This window comes from Pteronotus mesoamericanus, unplaced genomic scaffold (genome assembly GCF_021234165.1).
Source record: "Pteronotus mesoamericanus isolate MK-2021 breed Mesoamerican mustached bat unplaced genomic scaffold, CSHL_Meso_final scaffold_232, whole genome shotgun sequence".
Taxonomy (NCBI): Eukaryota; Metazoa; Chordata; class Mammalia; order Chiroptera; family Mormoopidae; genus Pteronotus; species Pteronotus mesoamericanus.
Genome location: NW_026555311.1, coordinates 6,886,394 through 6,907,793, shown reverse-complemented (window position 1 = coordinate 6,907,793; position 21,400 = coordinate 6,886,394). Strand labels below are relative to the sequence as shown.

The following is a 21,400-nucleotide window of genomic DNA, read 5'->3' as shown; positions in this document are numbered from 1 at the left end:
TTTAACGGAAATAAGATTAAATATGGAATTACATCTTTTAGCTTCCTGAGACTAATTGGACATTGAGTTTATAGTGTTTCCTGACTACCTCTTGGCATGATGTCCAGGTTTAGAGAAAGTGCTTTTAATCATCCTGTGTTCTAAATCAGCTTCACTCTGGAGAAAACAGTTCTGACTGAAGTTGACTCCCAAGCACAGACCAGTGCTAACCTGCATAAGGTAACTTTACTTCTTTGCTTTTTTATTCACTACTGATTTTTGGAGCTTGGCATTTTTAAAGGCTCTTTGAAAAATAAAGACTATTTTTAAGTATTAAAATTTTTGTTTTCAGTTTCATCTGTATACCCTAAACTTATAAAATTCCTAAATGATATACAATGAGCCCCCCCCCCCCATTTTATGTTCATTATTTGAATTCCCTTTTTAATTTTACCTCTATCTGGTATATGGTTTTACTAAACTTCAAATGTTTTTCCAGGCTTTTCTCTAATTTATAAAAGTTGTTTTCATTGCTCATTATTTTTTTACGTGATTTTCGGTTGGAAAGGTGGGGGAAAGTTACTTAGCCAAAAATCCCTTGAGGATGAGAGCTAGCACTCTTCTCTGCCGCCGTCGTTGATTAGCGCCCAGGCCCAGTGTGCGCAGGACGGAGGGCCAGGGATGGCTCTGTCTTCCACAGTTGTCCATTTATTTGCCTGAGTGCCCAGGCTTTCAGCAGTGATAGGGCAGTTGCTACATATTTCATTTTCAAGCTCAACTGCTTATCTCGAGTCTGGTCATTCTGTTTCATGAAACTCGGTATGGTTTAAAAAGTTTTCTATATTGGTAGTTTCTACCCCACCTATTTAGGATATAATTATAAAATTTCTTCATTGAAAGTCAAATCAAATCTTGAAACATCACTAGATATTTGATAGCTTCAGCTTTTCGGTCCCTATGTAATGTCTTTGTTTTTATTCTTCCTGCGTTTATAATATTGCATCTTTAGCCTTTTCTTAAAAGCTTCACGTGGATTAAACATTTCTTAGAAGACAGCAGTGGTGTGATCGATTAAAGTCCATTATGATCAATATAATTAGAATATTATACACAGACACACATTATTTTGATCTATTAGAAATGGAAAACAACTCAAAGGCAAAAGTCTATAATTAAGTATGGGAACATTTTCAATGGAATCCTATTTCAGTTTCAGAATGTTATATTTATATAGGTTTCTAGAAGCTGTTTACTGTACTTGGGTATCTGCAGGTCAGAACAAAAATGTTCTTGATATTCTTTTGATTTAATGGTACTTTGATGTTTTTTCATGATAGCATTCATTTAAAATGTTTAAATTGAGTGTTACTACATAAACCTATGATCCTACTTTGACTGGCTCTCCTGTTTCTTTGTTACCCCATCCTGCTTTAGTTTTCCTCATAGCACTTTTAATCCTTTTGTCGTCATTGTTCCTGTTACAGACTAACAGACTGTAAGCATGAGGGACATGACTTTTTAAAATTTGTTGTATCCCTACTACAGTGCCTAGTTCAGAGTAGGTACTCACTAAGTATTCTTGAATGAATAATTATCTTAGACTTTTTAGGCAATAATCAAGGGCTGCTGCTTATTTTTTCAATGTTAAAAAAGGTAAAGTGAATGTTCCATATAATTTCACCTTTGCCCTATAACCATGTACATATTAATATAGACATAAATATAAAGTTGTAATATATAGCACAACTTTTCCCCACAATAAAGAATCATGCTGTACTCACCATTTTGCAACTTAATTCCTTTACTTAACATTATGTGCTAGAATTTTATTGTACAAGTAAAACATACTTATAATGTAACTAGTCCCATCTTGATAGACAGTATGGCTTTAGTCTTAATGGGTCCAGGATCTCTTATCTGTAGTTTCAAAATGTAAACTTCTAAAAGCAAAAGGCTCCTCCTTCCTTCCTTCCTTCTCTCCCTCCTTATATCTTTACTTCCCTTGATAACCTTTGGTATCAGCATCCTTCTTGAACTGATCAAAATTTCTTTATAGTCTTTATTCATCCATCTTAGTGTGACTGTATGGCCATCTCATTCAGATATATTAATGTTTGATTACCTGGTGTTCCCCAGATCTAGCAAGGTAGTGGTGGTGAGCTATGTGACCTAACATATGGTACTTGTATCTATAATCTTTCTGAAACCCAAAGTTCTGAATTTTAAATGCATTTTTCCAAAAAATTATAATTAGAGAATTTGGAAAATAATCTTTTCATGCTTATCCAGTATCTTTAAGATAAATTCCTAGAAGTAATTCAAAGAAGCTAACATATGGCTTTTGAAATGAGGGGGAAATACTAATTTTAAAAAATATGGAATTAGAATTTTGGAACACGGGATTATTATTCAGTAATATTTTAATGTATTTTTTGCAGATTGGTTTAAATGAATGTTTCTAGTCATTCTGTTTGTTGAAATGATTTTTATGTATAGGCTACATACTCTTTTGAAAGCCATACTTTATTTAACTACTCATTTGGTAGTTTTAGCTTATTACCAAAGTTTTGTTGTCACAGAGAGCAGAGGGCAGAAACTGTTTAGCTTATAGGGAGGACCATAAGAATTTACCAAATGTCAGGAAAAAGAAGTTTTAAAAAATGCCAACTACACAAGCTTATTAAAACATCATTGGTGCACAAAAATTACCAGTATTTGTAAAAGAGGGTGTGGGGATTTGCGTTTTTGACTGAATTGTCTTCTCCATCAAATCCAGCTTGACCTGATTCTCTCTTATGTGGTAGCTGGTGTTTTTCAGGGGAATAACACCAAATAAGTGACCGGTTTTGTTCTGTGCAATACTGACGGACATCCATTATATGGAAATGATTCGTTTATAAAGTAGTCCTCACTCCCTTCTCGCTCAGAAACCCTGCAGAAAAGACATCACACTTCAGCACAATAAAGCCCCTTCTTGAAAGCTGACACTAAATAAAAGACCAACTTAATTGATTGCGTGTACTTCAGATTAGGCCTGTAACACCCAAATAGTTATTAGTCTATTAGATTTTCTCAAGCAGCAGCAATAATGCAGACTTTTCCAAAACACAACATTCTAAACATATATTTTTTATTGCGATTAGTTGAGGTTAAGTTGAAAGTATGAAATAGAGATTTCAGGTAATAAATGCAAATGCTTCTGTAGAAGCAACAGTAACAACTGTACCTGGTTTCTGATACTTTTAGCTATAAAACATTTATAATGAAAATTTCTAAAATATGGACTGTACACAAATGTAGGAAGAAAAAAATCTCATCCTCCTCCTACTTGGACAACCATTCTTAATAGTTTAGTGTACTTGTGCTCTGACTTTTCTGTACATGCATTTTTTACATACTTGAAATTGTACAAAACACAATACCTTTTTAAAACCAAAGCACATTCTCTCTGTTAACTCTGTCAGTGCCTGTATAGTTAAGATAGCTGTTTGTATTTACCTGATTATAAGAATGATTAATGTGGAAACTTAGAAAATACAATCCAGGATAAATAAAAAAATGAAATCCCCCATAAATTCATCAAGTAGTATTAATATTTGGTATATTTTCTTCAGGCTCTTTTTGATGTACATGATATACATCTTTACATCGCTGAATCTAAAGATTTTATTCATTTATTTTTGGGGAGGGGAAGGGAGGGAGAAGGACATTGACTGACTGCCTCCTGCACACCCACAACCGGGGACCTGGCCCGCTCCCCAAGCATGTGCCCTGACCAGGAATCCAACTGGCGACCTTTTGGTTCGCAGGCCGGCGCTCAGTCCACTGAGCTGCACCAGCCGGGGCTACATTGCTGAAATCCTAACTGCAGTTTCCTTGTCATTAAAATCTTAAACATAATTTTTAAAAACTATTTGAAAATACATTTGTAAGCAGGTGCAAGGGTGAATACTTTTAACACAGAAAATTTGGAGAAAATAGGAAAGGACAAAAGAAAATAAAAATAACTGGCAAACCCTACCACCAGCATTAATGGGTAATATTCTTTTGTTATATTTATTAACTTGGTCTTTTTTAGTGCATACATTTACATGTTTATGAAAATAAGAATGTAATGCTGTTTTTAAACAATAAATTTAATGTATCTCATGGATACTTCAGTCTCCTACTGGAGATTTTTAGATTGTTTTAATGTTTCACCATGTGTATTTTTGGATAATGTTCTTTTCTATATTAAGACATGTTCCAAAATTCTCAGTCGTAGAGTACTATGTCAAGAGGGGTTAGCATTTTTTAAAATTCAATCATGTTTTAAAAAAGAGGCAGCTCTTCAAAAGAATTGTACCCATTTATGATGCCACCAGCAATTCGCTGCAGTCTTCATGCTGCTTTCCCCTTATGGCTTGAATTACCTTTTAATGGGCTTTGATTCAAGGTCGCCTTTCAGTGCTCCTGTCCAGGGGTTGTAATGAGGTAGAAGCTTGCGTGTTAATTTGTCAATAAGACATTCTGGAGGAAGTTTTTGTTCTAAATATTGGGAGCTATTTAGTCATAGGAACTCTGTTGCCTAGGATTTGTCAACAGAGAAATACGAAGGGATAATCAGCTCCAGGTAGAAAGCAAGGAAGCGAGACTGGGTCACCACAATTTTAGCCCCCTACTTCTGTTCCTTTGCCTGCCCATTCTCCGGTCACTGCATGGCTAGCTCAGCAAAAGTTATTCTCTGTGCCTCTGCCTCATTCCCTGTTTTCCCAATGACATATGAAGGCAACTTCAAGGCTTAAGTTCCTGAAATCACCGGTCCTTACTGCAAAGCATATGAAAACGAAAAGCTGACTTAACATGCAAAGAGAGATGAGAGCTAAGACCCCCCCCCCACTCTTGCCCTGGGAAAGCCTTGATTAAATAAATAATCATAATTATATTTTGTATATTATTTAGGTAGAATTTATTTATATTCATGTTTTAATTAAGTTTATTTACTTACATACAATAACTAAGTTTCTGCTAAAGAGACGATCTGATTCTTTAGACGTGCAGAATTAATTTCAATTGTTGTTGTGTTGACTCTTGCCACAGTGGAAATGTTTCAGCATAGGTGGCCCCCAGATTGTCCGTGCTGTGTTGCTGTGAAACAATACCTACCTCTAATCCCTGCCCTCGTTTGGTTTCCTGCCTCAGTGTTCAGGGCTCTTCTGGTTCTGATGACAAAGGCTGATGCTCGGCTCCATCGCCTCTCTGTGCTCCCCAGGCCGTAAGCTGAGCTTTAGAGAATATGTCTTCCTTTGGGCCCCTAAGAGCCATTTAAGTGCAGCAATTGTGTTAATTTTACTTTTCTCTATTTTTCTCTATATAAGGCTTCCCTGTAAAAAAAAAAAAATCTTGCTTGTTCTTGTATCTCTTTTCTATCCTTTTTTTCCCAATTATCTGCTGGAGGGACTGCTTGGGTATAATTGTATTGGAACTAAATTTCTCATGTTATACTATTCCTAAAAGAAATACAAAACAAGAACTGTGTATCCTCTTGATTTTTTTGCGTAAAGGAAATGGACAGTTGGCTGAGGATCACTACATAGTCAGTGGTGCAGACATTCATTCTGTGATCTTTGTTACACCAGCAGCTGCCTACACTTTGGGGTGGAGTGTTCAAGTTCCAGAGAGGGGACAGTGAGGATACTGAGTGAACAATGAAAGACACATTTGTTTATTAGAACCTTTGCTTTGCAACTTTGTGAACCAGCACAGTTGGTCACAAATGGAAGAAGTCTTGAGTGAGCTCTTCTCTGTGTTTTAAGGGACAAATGCATCAAAACGTTTTGACACAGCTGGAACTTCCTGGATCATTTGTTCTTACTAAAGACATCGGACTTAGTTCTAAAAAAATTCCATATTACCCTAACAGACTTGCATATGTCTATTAGCAATCATTCTGAATATCCAGGTACATTGTTAAAATGACATTCTTGTAGACTTAGAATTTTAATCTTTTAAGTTACTTTTGCTGCCGCTTCCCCATTGTGTATTCTTCCTTGTGTTGCATTGGGTTGGGGAATCTGGATCCCCCTTCATAGACCCAAATCTAGGAAACATAAATCACCATTATTAGGTTATTTGCAGAAACCAACGCCTAGATGGGAAGCATTTGTCAAATAAGAAATCATTTTTTAAAATACAACATAGCAGTTTAAATTCTGGGAGAAACTAGAGGCAAATACACTGACCTTAATGGCTTTGGAGTTGCTTTTTATAGTCTCACACCATTTGAAAGCAGTGGCTTATTCTGCCCATCATGCGAAAGCAGCTTTAGAAAATACACAGCCCTGTGTTTTTTGATGGAAGCTGAAAATAGCATATACCTTATATGAGTACAACACATTCTTTATTACTTTATTTGCAGAACATTTTTGTGGGTGGCATAAGAGAATGAGAAATACAGGCTTTTACAGGGCTCTCTGAGTCTTCCATGGTCCCTTTCCTTTCACGGTTTTTCCTTTCCTTAGAGTGAAAACCATGCCCTGCTCGAGGGCCCAGGTGGGCTGAGGCATGGGGCTTTCAGGTACACAGAGCTGCCTAGTCTTCTTCATGCCCCCTCCTTGCCTTTGCCCTCTACCAAGGCCGGTGTAACAAACACACCTGAATCGCAACAGGCAGATGGGCTACTTTGCTGAAGGTGCGCATTCTAGAACCTTCCTTCTCCTTAATTTTTCAGAGTCAATTCTGGCTGTCAGGAAGCACCCCCCTAAATCTCTCAGGTTGTAATAAGCGACATCTTGATTTTGTGTTGTTGACATGGAACGTTAAGCAGAAATTACCCACTGTACTTTAAATACATATCTAAATGTCTGATTCTAGACTTTAGACCTCTGCCAGGAAATTTCCGTGTCATTTCCACAGCAGCACTGGGATGGAGTAAGCATCTTGTTTGTAGACACCTGCCCCTGTTGTAACCGCGACATGTACTGACCACAGGCACCTGGTTAAATGTTTCTCCTAAAATTAAGAGCTGGGTTATTTAACTCCCTTCTTTAGATTTTTTCTTAAAGGTAATTTCACTTAAATCTTAAAACAAAGTGGTAATATTCTCTTCCAATGCACTAGTAAACAGCAAGCAAAGTTTCAACATGCTGTTTTAAGATACTCACTTAAGTAGCCTGTTCATATTATTCTAGGCACACATTTTTGAAATCGTATGAAATAGACACTCAATTTGGGCACCATGTGGTAGACAGAGGAATCAATAGGTATATATTTCTAAATGATCTGAAAGGTCAGATCATTCAGAGCTTTATTTGTATAAGTGTAGAGTTCTGAAATTGTTTTTAAGGAACTATTTTTTTCTTATTATTCCTTAGCATTTTCCTGTAATAGGATACTGTGCTTCCAAATATAAAAAACATTTTTGTTGTTGACAAGGAACTATACTGTTGACTTTGATAGTGATTTACTAAGAACAAGATCTCTAACACCATTTAGAAAATGTGTGGTTTGAGAAGCAGAGTCCAGCTTCTGCTTCTCTCTCTTTCTTAGACCAGCCATTGTTCTTAGGAGAAAAAAATGCGCTCCCATATCAGACTTAAATATGTTTTTAAAATGTTAAATGTAGTGGGTTGTTTCTGTTTTTTGTTTGTTTGTTTGTTTGTTTTTGTTTTTGTTTTTTTTTAATCGTTCTCAGGAAGCCTCTTGCTTTCACAGGCAACCCGCCCAGAAGCCTGTCTCAGAGCAGTGAAAGTGTTAACACCTAGGGGAATCATTTCTAAGTATGTAAGTCTTTGGGTCTTACAAGGAAAGAAAAGAATGTAGAAGCAGATAATTATCACTGTTGTTCAGTTAGGCTATTAGAGATGGCCCTTCTGATAAAGCCTCCGGGGCGTTTCTGCTAAACAACTGCTGGCTGCCTTCCTTTGACCACTGAACTCGGGCGCCCCTCCTGTTGTGCAGAATGGTAGTAGTGACCAGACACCTGCCCTGCAGGGCCTCTCCATTTATCAGGAATTAACAGAATTAACAGTTCCGATTATTCAAAGTACCAGTGTACTTTGAGGCCATGGGTATATCACTTGTCACTGGCAATAAGTTCAGAAATGGTGGGAACTAGAAAATTCCAGCCTAGTTCTTTTTACTTAACATTGAAAACACTTATCTAAAGAAGGAAGAATCCTCTTGGCCTCTCCCCACCCCCACCCTCCAGGAATTCTCTGCCCTCTTGTAGATGAGCAGGAAACGGTAGGGGTCGGAGGAGCAAGCATAAGCCAGCCTTTGGAGAGAGAGCGTGATGTGTCGCACTCTACCCCTTAACTCGGAGAACCTCTGATTTACAGTACCCCAAAGGCAGCTGAAGGGATTCTTTTCAATATTCCCTAAACTTTGACCCCGTTTTACAGCCATCTTCTGTCTTCAAGGTCCCTGTCTCACTACCTACCTATCTAGTCCATATACTCAACCATTCTAATCTATTTATCCTGTCTACCCTACTCACTCAATTATTCATTTGTTTATTGTAAATTGTCCTTCCCTAGGACTCCACCTCTCTGTGAGGTTCCTCTCCTCCCACTGGAGAGCTTTCTGTCCTAGCCCAATGGCTGCAAGTTTTGTCTTTCCAAAATACAGCGTAATCAGATCTGATCATCGGAATTCTCCAGCCACCAACAAAAACATTTAACAGCTAGAAGATAGAAGCCAAATGTTGAAACATGCTAGGGAACATTTTTCAAGTTGCATTTTAGTGAAGATATTTTATCGTATCAAGGTTGCCTAAATCAGAAAAGGTGGATACTGGCGGCGGACTGTTCCACCCACCCTCTCAACTCTCACTGACCAATATCCCAGTCCCCAAGTCATTGTCTGCAAATTTGCACAGCTGATATTTGCTGTGTGTAAACAAGCATTCATTTCAACAAGCATTAAATCATCTACCTGGCTTGTAAAAGGGGCCAATTTTTTTTAGTGAGAAAGAAGACAGACCATCTTATTTGCCTTTTGATCCAACTGAGTAAATTTTGATGAGTTCTATTAGAAAACCCATCTGTTTTTTGTCACTTTATATTATTTAGTTACACGTTTATTTTTGGAGCACAGTTTACACAAATTTTGTTAAACAGTTTGCCTTTCATTGGCTGGTTCTTGGTCTTGTCTGTAGAAAACATAGTGATGTGTGATATTTCAGATTTGCTGCTAAAGAAGTGCTCAGCTGTAAGTACAACACTTTAAAGGGATAAGTGAGCCTGGATTCCAGTAGAGTGTGGGATAGTCCTTGATTTTCTAATTCTTTAGAAGCAACTTACCACAGTGGGTGCTCTCTTCTTTTTAACAGCTTAATAACTTATAACTTACTATAAAATTTGTTTTAAAAGGGTACAATGAAATGATTTTTTAGTAAATTTACAGAATTGTGCAGCCATTGTCACTAGCTAATTTTAGAACATTTTCATCAGCCCAAAAAGAAACTTCTAGCCTCTTTGTCCTTCATTCTTCCTGCCTGCCCCCACAACCACTATTGATAGGTGTGTCTTTCTCATATGACAACTGGATACAGAGCTAATGTCGTCCAATCTACTTTCATATGGGATAGTAAGTAAGTATCAGAAATCGAAAAGTCTGTCCTCTACCCAGGCATATCTCTCCCAAGGTTCAGAAGGGCAGTCATTGGTAACTGATTTTTCAGTTCTGTCTTTTACATTAAAAAATGTTTTTCCCCAATCTCTTCTCTGAATTCTGTCACCAAGCTACCTTGCAAGCCTGCTCATGTCCCTACTTTAAATCTTCTTATACAAATGTGGGGCCTAGTGGCAGTAAACAAACTTGTAATGCTCTTTCAAGGACTCTTTTCCATGTTACTTTTGTTGCGAAGTATTTCACAAATATACATGATAATCTTTTAGTGAGCAGTGGATCTTCTTTTCAGTTTTCAAAAACTTTTTACTAAGAATTTTTAACAAATGTCGTGAGCGCTTCAGCAGTGGGACCCCATGACTCCTAAGGCAGTCTCCCTTGTAGCTGAAGCTTGTCAGCACTTAACAGTCTTAGGTGGGAAGGTTTTTATAAGCAAGTTAACTTATAAGAATGTTGATAAGGAAAAGCCAAGATGTCTTGATCTCAGAAAAAACATTATGAGCATAAAATTTCTTGGCTAAACTGGCCCCTGTTAACATAAAGTGATATACCTGTATTATAAATTTAATATAGTGGTCTATTAGTAACAGTTACTATAATTAAGTAGTACATATGGGTAACAGGGAAATACCAGACTTTTTTTCCCTCCCCCACAAGAAGGTTGAAGTATATATTAAATTTTTTCTTAGTATATATTAATTCTTGCAAAATTACAAAGATTACAAATGCCTTTAATATTATCTAGAGTACTTTCCTGTGTATTTATGTTTTGCTTTTCAGAAAAAAAGCTGCTAATTGTCTCAATCTTTTTCACTGACTTCAGTCGTTGACCTCTCACATGTCATGGGTGGCACTGGAGGTGGTGGTTTGCCATTAAGAATAGGAGTTCCCAAGGTCAGGTTTCCGGTTTAAATCTGGGCTGTGCCACTTTCTGCCTGTCTGGCCTTGGGCATCTTGCTTTATCTCAATTTCTCTTCTTTAAAATATTTCCTGAGGTTAGTATGAGGATTAATTAGATGATACGCAAAGTACAGTATGTATACATTAAGTAACATTTACTAATGGCAGATGAGTAACATTTACTGAGAACTGTTACTTTGTGGCTATTTTATTCTACAGCTTGACTTTTTAGACTTTCTGGTGACTACTGAGGAACTTTTTTAAGGCCTGAGAAACTCATCAGCTATTTATTTTCATCGATAGTCAATTCAGTAAATTCTGTTTTAGAACCTAGTTTTTCTTAAACCTTTAAACTCAGTGTTTAAATCTTTTATTTATTATTCTAATTTGTGAAGGTTAGAAACACATTTTCTCTGATCAGTGTTTAACTTCCATCTTCAACAGATTACACAAAAGTAACAGATTATATTAAAACCTATATCTAAACCTAGGTGTTTTCTTAATTTTTGAACTATATTTACACATTTAATACATTACCTTCTTGAATACTTCAGATGTATCACCAGGCCGACACGCAAATCTAGCAATGAAGAATGTCGAAGCCCTCGGACCTGAGCGCATGTCTGTGCTGTTGAGAGCCTCAGGTCAGAGCTGCTATGGGTGTCACGAACTTCACACTTGGACTTGTTCTTACAGCCTTGCATATGTGTCACATGGCCCCTTCCCTTTTTTGAACCATAACCTCTGATACAAAGTACTCAGATTCTACATATATTCAGTTCTAAGTTTCTATTAATTCAATAGTGCAACTTCCTTATATACTATTTATATACTTGACACACAGGTTCATAGTTACTGTATCAAAACACAGTATTTTATAATATAATATACATAATTTATGTAATACCCTGTCTTTGGGTATTATGTTGTTTCCAGTTTTCAAGCATACTTGTAGAAATAGTTTTTGCACATCCTTATTATTTCCTTTGGATAACTCACGAAATAGAATAACTGGGCGCCATCACCCCAACGTTAGTGATATAATGTAGCCTAATATCTACTGGTGCAGACCTTCGACTGATGCACCCATCTGCTTCCTGGTGAAGCTGAGAATCATTTTTTCAAATTAAGGAACAGTCCTACTGGGATTATTAAGAGAAAATGTTGTTATATATTAATATGGTAATATCAGGCCGTTTATGGTATAATGGAGGTAATAGAAATAATATATAGAAGCAAAATAGGTTTTCTTGTAACCTAACAAAAAAAGCTTCTGCAGTTCTCTCAGGGATAAAAAGAGGAGCAGCAGTGGAAGTCTTTTTCTGACAGACATAAGAACACATTACATAGTTAAAGTTGTGACCTTGGCATCAGAAGAGTGTTGCTATATATACTTTTATTTCTACTGTTGAAAACTTCCCCAAAAGTCATGTGTATGCTGCTGAGTTTTTATCAAATGCCTTTTTGACTACACTCAAGATGATCCTGTCTTCTTTTACATATATTTGTATTTTATTATAATCATTTACTAATTTGAAACCTTCCTTGCATTTCTGGAATAAATCATATCTAGTTCTAAAAAAAACGCTAATGAAACAATATCAGTGTACTGAAAGTTTCAAAGTTTTGTGTTTTCCTTCAAAAGGAAGGTTAGCCTATAGAGATCTTTAGCTCTGTGAATGTTATCTAGAGTAACCTCTGATATTTTGCAATGGAAGAGCACTTGGAAAGCTGCTTTGTGCTCCAGCATAGTACCCTACACAAATGAACTAATGGGATTGCCGTCCTTGGAGAGGGACTATTGTGGCTTTTGTCACTCTCCCAGATACTTACTGCCGGGGAAGGGATCACCACAGGAATGAGTATGTGGTAATCATCTTGATGACAAACATTGCGAATGTTGACACATGTTGAATGTGCTTTGTATATTTAATCTTCTTAATGAGATCCCAAGGAAAATATCAATCCAGCTACTAATGACGATAAATGGGCTTTGCACTCACAGAATGTTCTTACTCCCAGGAGCACAAAGCTCTTCACAATTAATTATTTAGTCATCCTCATGGTTGTCCCATGAGGTAGGTGGCTGAGCACTTCTTCTTTAAAAAAAAAAAAAAGTTAACCAATTGGATTTTCTTCTGTTCTACATTCTGTGTTCTAGAACTGTGTGGCTACCTTATAAAGACCCTCTGTATATCGGTTGGTGGACCTGGGTTTTAAGATCACAAGCTTCTTTCACATAAAATGCCAGGCTCGGAGCAGATGTGGAATAGTAAAGTTGGAGGAAATTTGGGTGATAGTTTGGCAAGATGCTATGAGTGGTATAGTGCAGTTGGTAAAAAGAGACAGGTAATGGTGGAGTTGGTGCTTTGGTACCTCCATTAGAAATAGTAATCCATGGTGTTGGAGGTTTGTTTTTGACACTACCTTACTGAGGCACCTCTTCATTATACTTACTCTTCCCTCAACATTGTGCTAAGTCACTACGGAGAACCTCTGTGAACCCCGTTTTACAGAGAGGGACATTGCTTCTTTCTCATCCTATTCTAATGTATTAGTAGTTGGGGTTTTCACAGGGACGAGAAAAAGTGAGATGTCTGAAATTCTTAGCCGGTCTCCATCGTGTCCTGAGCCTCCGTTTCTCTGCCAGGCTCTTTCCTCTTGCTTTTGCTTCCTCGGAAATGACAGTGCCTCTCTCTGGACACATATTGTAGGGGAGCAGGAATATAAGTAAAGCTGTTTTTATCTAGTGAGCACCTCCTTCTTCTTTTTACAATATGCCATTCAGCCTTCTCAAATAGTTTCGTTCTTTTAGTTCTTTCTGTCTCTTCAGTTAGACTGTGAGCTCTTTGGGTGAATGTTTAGGTCAGTGGCATTTTGTTGGGTTTTTTTTTTTAACTCCTTTTAATTGCCCCCACATACCCCTCATCACTGGGGCATTTAGGTGCACAATAAACACTTGTGGTTGCTCTATTTGCCATCGACAGCTGTCAACAAATACTGCCTTTGCCTATTAACTGTGTCGTTTTAACAACACTTTTTTCTTTCGTTAAATAAAGGCTTAGCTGTCACCGCTTTGAGATTTTTCCTCCTAATTTTTTTCCTGAAGTTACCCTGAAAGAGTCGCCTTTAAAAATGCAAAAGATTATACTTAAATTGTGCAGTGTACTCAGGCCGGGGACTAATTACAAGGTCTGAAAACCTCTTCAGGTGGCTGGGTTCTGTAGTACGACTAAAATACCGCTTTCCTAAATTGAGAACAGCTGGGGCCGTGTTGCCAGCCAGTATAAAGGGCCTGTGCTGGCGCTCTGTGCTGTGAAGCAGCCTCCGCTCTTTGGAGCCTGTGGCGCCTCAGCTCACGGCACCCTTTCCTCGCCGGGGTCCTGGTGGGTAAGTGCCCCGAGCCCATCCTCTGAGTCCTGTTTCTATTGTTTGCCAGAAATTGTGGCGGCTGCATCAAAATGTTACGAATTTACCATGTTATTTGTAGTAAGCTATTTTATCCTTACAAGCAGAGCTTGTTGCCTCAAGAGACATAGCTAAGGCTTTGGGTGACTAAGGCTTTGTGTTACTTCGGAGGCTGTCAGCTTTTCTTGTGTATCTCTGCATATAAAAGGGTAAACTGAGGCAGTTCCAGTTCTTGAATATGTTCTGAAGAGTGCTCACCCTAAAAGATGCTGGATTTTTAATAAGGAAATAGGAAGCTGACTGGGCAAATGCTGAGGGTAACAGTTATTCAGTGCATATAACAAATCATCACAATTATTTACTCTTTAAGGTTCACAGAAAAGATACAGTCTTAGGAAAGAATGATGTGATCCGGGGAGGTTCTAGCTTATTGTGACTTCATGGTTAGCAACAGGTAGTAGTATCTGATGAAAGTGTTTGCAATGTTCGGTCCTGATTTCTATTTAAAGAAATTTAAAAGGAATTGATATACTGACATCAGCTCAAAAAGAGAAGACTTCCAAGATAAAACAATTCAATATTTTCTAAATAAACTCACCTCAGCAGCTCTATGTTCTGACAATATATTTATAAAGAAAATGGCTTTGGTATTTGTTTCCGTCTTTTGATAATGTCTTGTTTTGGACGGTTGACAATTGGACGGGCCCGATTTGTGAACATAGTTTTGTTTTGTTTTGACAGGTGGAATAGTGAAATCTTTTGGGAGAGGAAATTTGGCCCGTTGCCCTGAGAGCAGTGCGTGTACAGCGGCGGGCTGCAGGGGAGGCATGGTCGTCCGGCGGCTACTCTCTACGTTTCGTACCAGGAAGCAGAGCCAGTTGAAGAGTCCATGTTGATCTTGGAAATAGAAGGATTAAAAAACGTTCCTACAAAGAACTTTACCATCTCTCTTTTGATCTGAAGACTGGGGGACAATGGATATTATAGAGACAGCAAAACTTGAAGAACATATGGAAAACCAAACCAATGATCCGGCAAACACTTACACAAGACCTGCTGAACCCGCTGAAGAAGAAGAAAAAAATGGCAATGGTAAACCTAAGAGCTTATCCAATGGGTTGCGAAAGGGCACCAAAAAGTACCCGGACTATATCCAGATTGCTATGCCCACTGAATCGAGGAACAAATTTCCCCTAGAATGGTGGAAAACGGGCATCGCTTTTGTGTACGCTCTTTTCAACCTTGTCTTGACAACCGTCATGATCACAGTTGTACACGAGAGGGTCCCTCCCAAGGAGCTCAGCCCTCCACTCCCAGACAAGTTTTTTGATTACATTGATCGGGTGACATGGGCATTTTCTGTATCAGAAATAAATGGGATTATATTAGTTGGATTATGGATCACCCAGTGGCTCTTTCTGAGATACAAGTAAGTGGGCCTAACACGTTTTCGGAGGGGCAGGGGAAGGTGGGGGTTGCCCTTAGTTTGTATTTAAGTGAGTAGATGTGTAATTGAAATTATCTTTCTTGGTTTTGTCTCATAAATTCAGTCTTATTCAGGCATTTGCTGAAAGACAGCAATAGAGAGATCAACCATAGCGGATAAATCCAGTAACTATTCAGTACTGTGACTGTGGAGCAACTGTGTATGAAAGTGACAACTATATAGGAAAGAACAGAAATGTTGTGGTGGGTGATTCAGAGTTTATGAATTTAAGGGGAGGTTGTGATTTCAAGCAACTTGGTCCTGTGATATTTGCATGATAAACCAAGAGTCCTGGAGAGTAATACCATTCACTTCATCAGGCTTGTGTTATTTCAGGCGCGTGACAGGTAGGGAAAGAGGTGGTCTGGGGGTTTGTTTCCCCATTACTCACAATGTGATGACTGTATTAGTCTGTAGACATTAGCATGCTTTGAGGTTTGCTTTTATTCAGGAGTTCTCAAATTTTACATTTCTTTTCCTTTCGTCTATTGGCAATCAAGTCACAAGAATCCGTTGAAGAAACTGAATTTAGAAATGGGTCCGTGCGGTTTTGGTTTTCGATTACTAATGTACCGTCTGGTTCCCTCCATTGCACCACAAAGGAACTCTTAGTTCCCAGCTTTCCATCTCCTTGTTTTGGAATAGCAGGAATCAGGAAGTACTGAGCCAGGTACTTTTGCCTTGACAACACTAAAAAATAGGGTGTAGCTCTGAAGGGGTTATTTTTGCTTTCCTGTTAATTCCATAAAAAATAAAAGCCCCTCTTTTCTCCTCCTCATCTCCGCCATCATTCAGATATTTGTCCTCTACTAAGATTCTAGTAATTAAATCACTAAAATATAAGTTTAATCAAAACACTGACCACAAACTGGGGCTTTTGAAAACGTATTGTATGCTGACTTAGTTGATACAATTCAAAAATTCAAAATTCAGTAGGATTTTAATATTAATGCCATAAGATCATTTTCAGAAGAGGGAATTTATGCTATATCATTTTTGCAATTGGTTTTTGCTTTGAGGTTAGAAGAATTCAGTCTCTTTGCTAAAGAGTCCCTTATATGCAAGTTTGCAGATTTGAAAATTTATTCCACAAACAAGTCATTCCTAAGCATTTTCCTTTAAGTATCTTTCTGAACAGTTTCCTTATTATGTGTTAAATAAAATAGCTTTCAATTTTCTTTTACTTAGTACAACTTTTTGTTGCTAAAGTTGTCAGTTATGGCATGCTTATGCTAAAAGTGAATTATATGTGTTGAACTTCAGCATTTTATTTTTGTTTTTATTTTTTTCATGTCTGGAATTTACACTGAATATAGAGACTGCTTGGGCCAAAGATGTTTGCTTTCTCCTCAAATTTAGAGCCAAGTTCTATTCTATGTGTGAAAAGAGAAATTTTCCAGCTTCCAACCTGAAGTACAGTCTCAATTTGTTTCCATTTTCACCTGAGAGCCAGTTGACTGCCTCTTCATTATTACCTTAGATTTTAACCACGTCAAAACTTGCAGTCACGTAGCTGGCCACATCTTTTAGTGATATCTACTGTTTCAGTCACATTCCATCATCAAAAACTTGTTGGGGAAATCACACTAATTTTTCTTTCACTTTTGCGGTAGAATTGGAGCTTATATTTTTGTAACTAGCAGAGTAATTTTCATCACCTGTTTTGAACATTGCAGCTGAATAAGAACTCTAACTCTGTCTCAAAAGTTCCTTCAAAGCCATGGGGAAAAGTCATTAGTAGTAGCTCTTTTTCTAAATCAGGCTATAGAATGCATGTTGTACCTTCTTAGTTAATTTTCTGTACAGCTGAACTCAAAATACTGGAGTGAATATAATTGACTCATAATAATTCTTGCTTATTACTTCACCTTGTCTAACACAGGGAGCACAATTCAGAACTCTTTGGAGGCCTGGGGTTGAATCAAAAGGTGAATTGTTTTTCACTTAACCAAACTGAGAGACTCAGCACTGTTTTATCACTGTTTTAGCACTGTTCCTTCTCAGCACTAGAAAAGGCAGCGCCTGAAAATAGCAAGCCTTTATAAGAAGAGCCTTGCAATAAATACATACTTTTACCAACCAGTCAAGGTGGTGTTTCTCTCTATTTTGACCCCAGAAACCCTGGAATATTCTTAAAATAGCTACTGGAAATGGGCCTCTAAACTTATATTTGTACATGATTCTTCAAATTAGAAGCCCCAGCAGTTACCTGAATTTGATACTGTTGCATGTTCGACCACAGTCTTGTAGAAAACAAAATATGCCACATGCCCAAAACTGCCTGTGTTTTCCAGAAGTCTTTGTCCACTACCAGTTTTGGAAGTTTGATAGGTCTGAAAATGGGAGACCTGGAATAATATAGTTTACGTGCTAAGGAAGCTACAAATAGTAATTCTAGAGGCTTTCTGGATCCCGCCCACTTCTTAATCCCCAGAGCCCCAAGTTTATAGACCCACCCCATGCCTGTACAACAGGAGAGGAGCTGTCATCCTCAACTGGAAGTGAGGAGACTCAGCACCCTTGAGGCCCGTTCAGGTACCCATGAGACAGTGGTGCAAATGGGCAAAGCCCTTCCCTTTGGAGGACAGTGTGCTCAAGGTCAGCCACTGGGAACCACTGCCTTAGACTGAGTCCATGGCTGGTAGGGGACAGGGACTTATGTTAGTCAAGACAACTATCTTCACCAAAAAATAAAAAGTGAAAAAGGACTTGTAGGTGGGGTAGGTTTTTGGTTTGTTTTTTTCTTTGGGGGGGGGGGCGCAGTTTGCCTTTTTTGTTCAAGATTGAATAAAGTAAGGATAAAATAATCAGTTTATAATTTCACTATCAAATATTCTTAAATGTACCAGGATGCTCTGACCTTCGTCAAATATTCTCTGAAAACCTATAGTATAGCCTTAGACCAAGTAGTTCATGCCCAGGTTGTCAAAATAATGTTGGATAGTCCCCCAAATAAACCTTACTTATTATATAACAGGTTCAATGAGTTATCACATCTCCCTATGTGTCCAATTATGTAGCATCACCTTAGCTCATTAGTTAATCCCTCTGTGACCGTGGGTTGCTTATACCTTTGAAATGTTCTCTCTCAAGAGAGGGCTCTATTAATGCACTGAGCTGACTGAAAATGCAGAGAGGTTCATTGAATTCTCTCACAGAGAGTGGCTGTTTTAGGAAGGGTGGTTTTCTAGAGCCCTCAGTCTATTTTAACTCCTCTAGTCGCCACAAACTAGCTCCTCTTGGACCCAATCCCCCTCGAGTCCTTACAATATGTGAAGCCTGCAGTGCGGCCTCTGCCCGGCACTGTGGGGATGGCAACTCAGAAATGGGCGTCCGGACTATTTCTGGTAATGCCATTCTGCATCATTTTTTTATTCTGTTAAACACTTGTTTGTATTGTGTTAGGAACAGAAACAACCAGTAAACTTGTTTCTCCCCATCCCTGTTACTACTCCTTTAGGTCAATAGTGGGGCGCAGATTCTTTTTTATCATTGGGACTTTATACCTGTATCGCTGTATCACAATGTACGTCACGACTCTGCCTGTGCCCGGAATGCACTTCCAATGTGCTCCGAAGGTAAGCGCCTCTGAATTGCCATGTAGGGGAAATGAAGAAAACATCATTAAATGTTGGTTGTCTTGTTATACAGTCTTCAGTACACTTCCATGGGCTAACTGAAATCTAGTATATTTTCTGTTTTTCTTTAGATTTGGGAGGAAGAAATAAAAACGTGTTCATAAAATGTATACCTTTGTGCATAAAAAATTCATTTTCTGCTCACTGAAAGTTATTATTGGGAATTTGACTCTGCTGCCTTACCTTCTCTCCACTTACTCACTTATGCACTTTCTCTACGAGTGTTTCGCTGCTGCCGTGTACCAGGCACTGTGGTGCTAGCAGTGACTAAAAAGTTTTTCTCCTAGAGCTTATTTCTATTGCAGGAAGACAAGGGATAAAGAAATGTATAACCTGTCACATGGTGATAAGCCAGGGAGGCTATCAGATGAACACTAAGGCTGAGTAAGAGTGAAAGGGACTAGAGGGGTAGGTACTATTTTATACAGGGGTCGGAAAGGCTTCTTCAATAGGAAAGCATTTGGGCAGATATCAAGAGGAGGGAGTGAGCTGCGTGGGTCGGGTGGGAGCTGCAGGCCACGGAAGCAGCTCGGTCACGGTAAGTTCAGGACGGAGCAGGGAGACCACGGCAGCAGGTGGAATTGTGTGGAGCAAGGTGGTGCATGCCCTGTAAGACCCTATCAGGTGCAGACCCTGTAAGACCTTGTGGCCATGGTAGGAACTTGAACCTTGGTGGAGGCAAATGAGGAAGAAGTGAGGAGTCGTTCGATTCGGGACACATTTTGAAGATAGAGCCACTAGGATATGCTAATAAGTTGGATATGGGTTTAAGAGGAAGAAGCCAAGGATGACCCCAGTTTATAGCAATTGGAAAGACCAAGTGGCCTTTCACTGAGACAGTGGGAGAAACTGTCTGATACTGAAACTGTCTTAAGCAAGATTCCCAGCTTCTCCAGGGAGAGCTATTTCTTGAGAGAGCTGTTCATTATCTTAGACCCCAGTGTACCCTGGTTTATAAAAAGGAAAACTTACAAATCCTGTGCTTTCTGCACGAAGGAATGAAGTCTAACATCATATTTCACTGAACACTAAGCAGATGTCCAAAGTGGAAGGAAAAATAGAGTTGTTCTAAAGAAGTCAACAGTCTCCCTCACCAAATATAGGTGTGGTTTGGAGAAGCTGTAATTTTCCAAAGCCATCAAAGCAGAAAGTATCTGTAATTAAAACAGTGTGCATATTGAATTTAAACATTGGCTGATTTTTAGTGAAGCTAAATTAAGGCATGGGAGAAGTTCAGAAACATAATAAACACTTCTAAGCGGTTATTGCATCGTGTTAAATGAAGCAATGGCCACAGGAAAAAGGCAAGCCCATCCTCGTAATGGATGAGGTTTGCAGGGATGAATTGCTATGATTACAGAAAGAAAGTATCCTCCACAGAGGAGCTGCAATTTTCAGAAGCCACATTAGTAAACATAGCCCTGGATAACCCAGCTACAAATGCAGTGGAAGCTCTGGGAGCATCCTTACTAATCAGCTCCCATGTTCAGGTGTCGGAACCTCTTCCTGACGTGTGAGTAGGCTGAAGGTGCCTGACTCATGATTCAGGAAAACAAACACAATCCCTTGGATGGAAGCGATGCGGTGTTATAGGATAGGAGTCAGAATTGCATCCTAAATGTGGTCCGGCTGCTGGCTTTGAGTGCTCCGTCGACTTTGTGGTTACAAGGCTATTAGATAGTCTGCCTGTGTCCTTGGTTGCCAGCTCTGTAGAATGCCCTTCAGGACTATAAGCAATGACAGAACTGTGTACTCTGAAACCACTCTCTATGGCAGGGTGTCAGATCTAGTCACTGATGCTTAACGCAACTTGTCACCCACTGGTTGTGGTCTCCTCAGGAGCCATCCTGTGATAGGCCCTTGGTGAAATCCTTGGCTTTCACAGCTCCCAGCTGCCCTCCCCCTTATCTATCCTCTCATTTCCCCTAAGTCCTCCGCTTACAATCTGCTTCCAAACCACCAACCCAAGCTTGTGTTTGCAGTCACAAAATCTATGTTCTGAAAAGTGTGTTTAAATAAATTGCAAATGAAATTACATAGCTTTTTAAACCCATTTTGCTATATAAAAGAATGTTGGGCTGGCATAGATACAGTCTCTTTCCTGAGAAAATTTACCTCCATAGATGTCCAAAGGACTGGTCCCCTTAATTAAAGGGACAGTGTGGATGGTAAGGTCTCTGGTTTGGCAGTAGTCAAGTAGGGTTCTCTTGCACCTTATTTATTTTTGTGGAAAATGGTGTGTGGTACCCTGGCTGGTGTGGCTTGCTTGGGCATCGTCCCACAAACCAAAAGGTCACAGGTTCATTTTCTGGTCAGGGTACATGCCTGAGCTGCGGGTTCGGTCCCCAGTCAGGGCATGTGTGAGAGGCAACTGATCGAT

The 21,400-nt window shown here is 38.8% G+C and overlaps 1 protein-coding gene across 3 annotated transcripts in view; it reads left to right on the top strand.

Moving 5' to 3' along the window:
• SGMS2 (sphingomyelin synthase 2) overlaps positions 1-21,400 on the top strand; it is an 85,991-nt gene that overhangs the window by 48,485 nt on the left and 16,106 nt on the right. For all 3 annotated transcript variants that reach the window (XM_054591643.1, XM_054591644.1, XM_054591645.1), the window contains exons 3-4: positions 14,638-15,325; positions 18,843-18,960. In XM_054591643.1, the coding sequence (XP_054447618.1) occupies positions 14,871-15,325; positions 18,843-18,960 (573 nt within the window). In that variant the 5' untranslated portion in view covers positions 14,638-14,870. The remainder of the gene's footprint in view (positions 1-14,637; positions 15,326-18,842; positions 18,961-21,400) is intronic.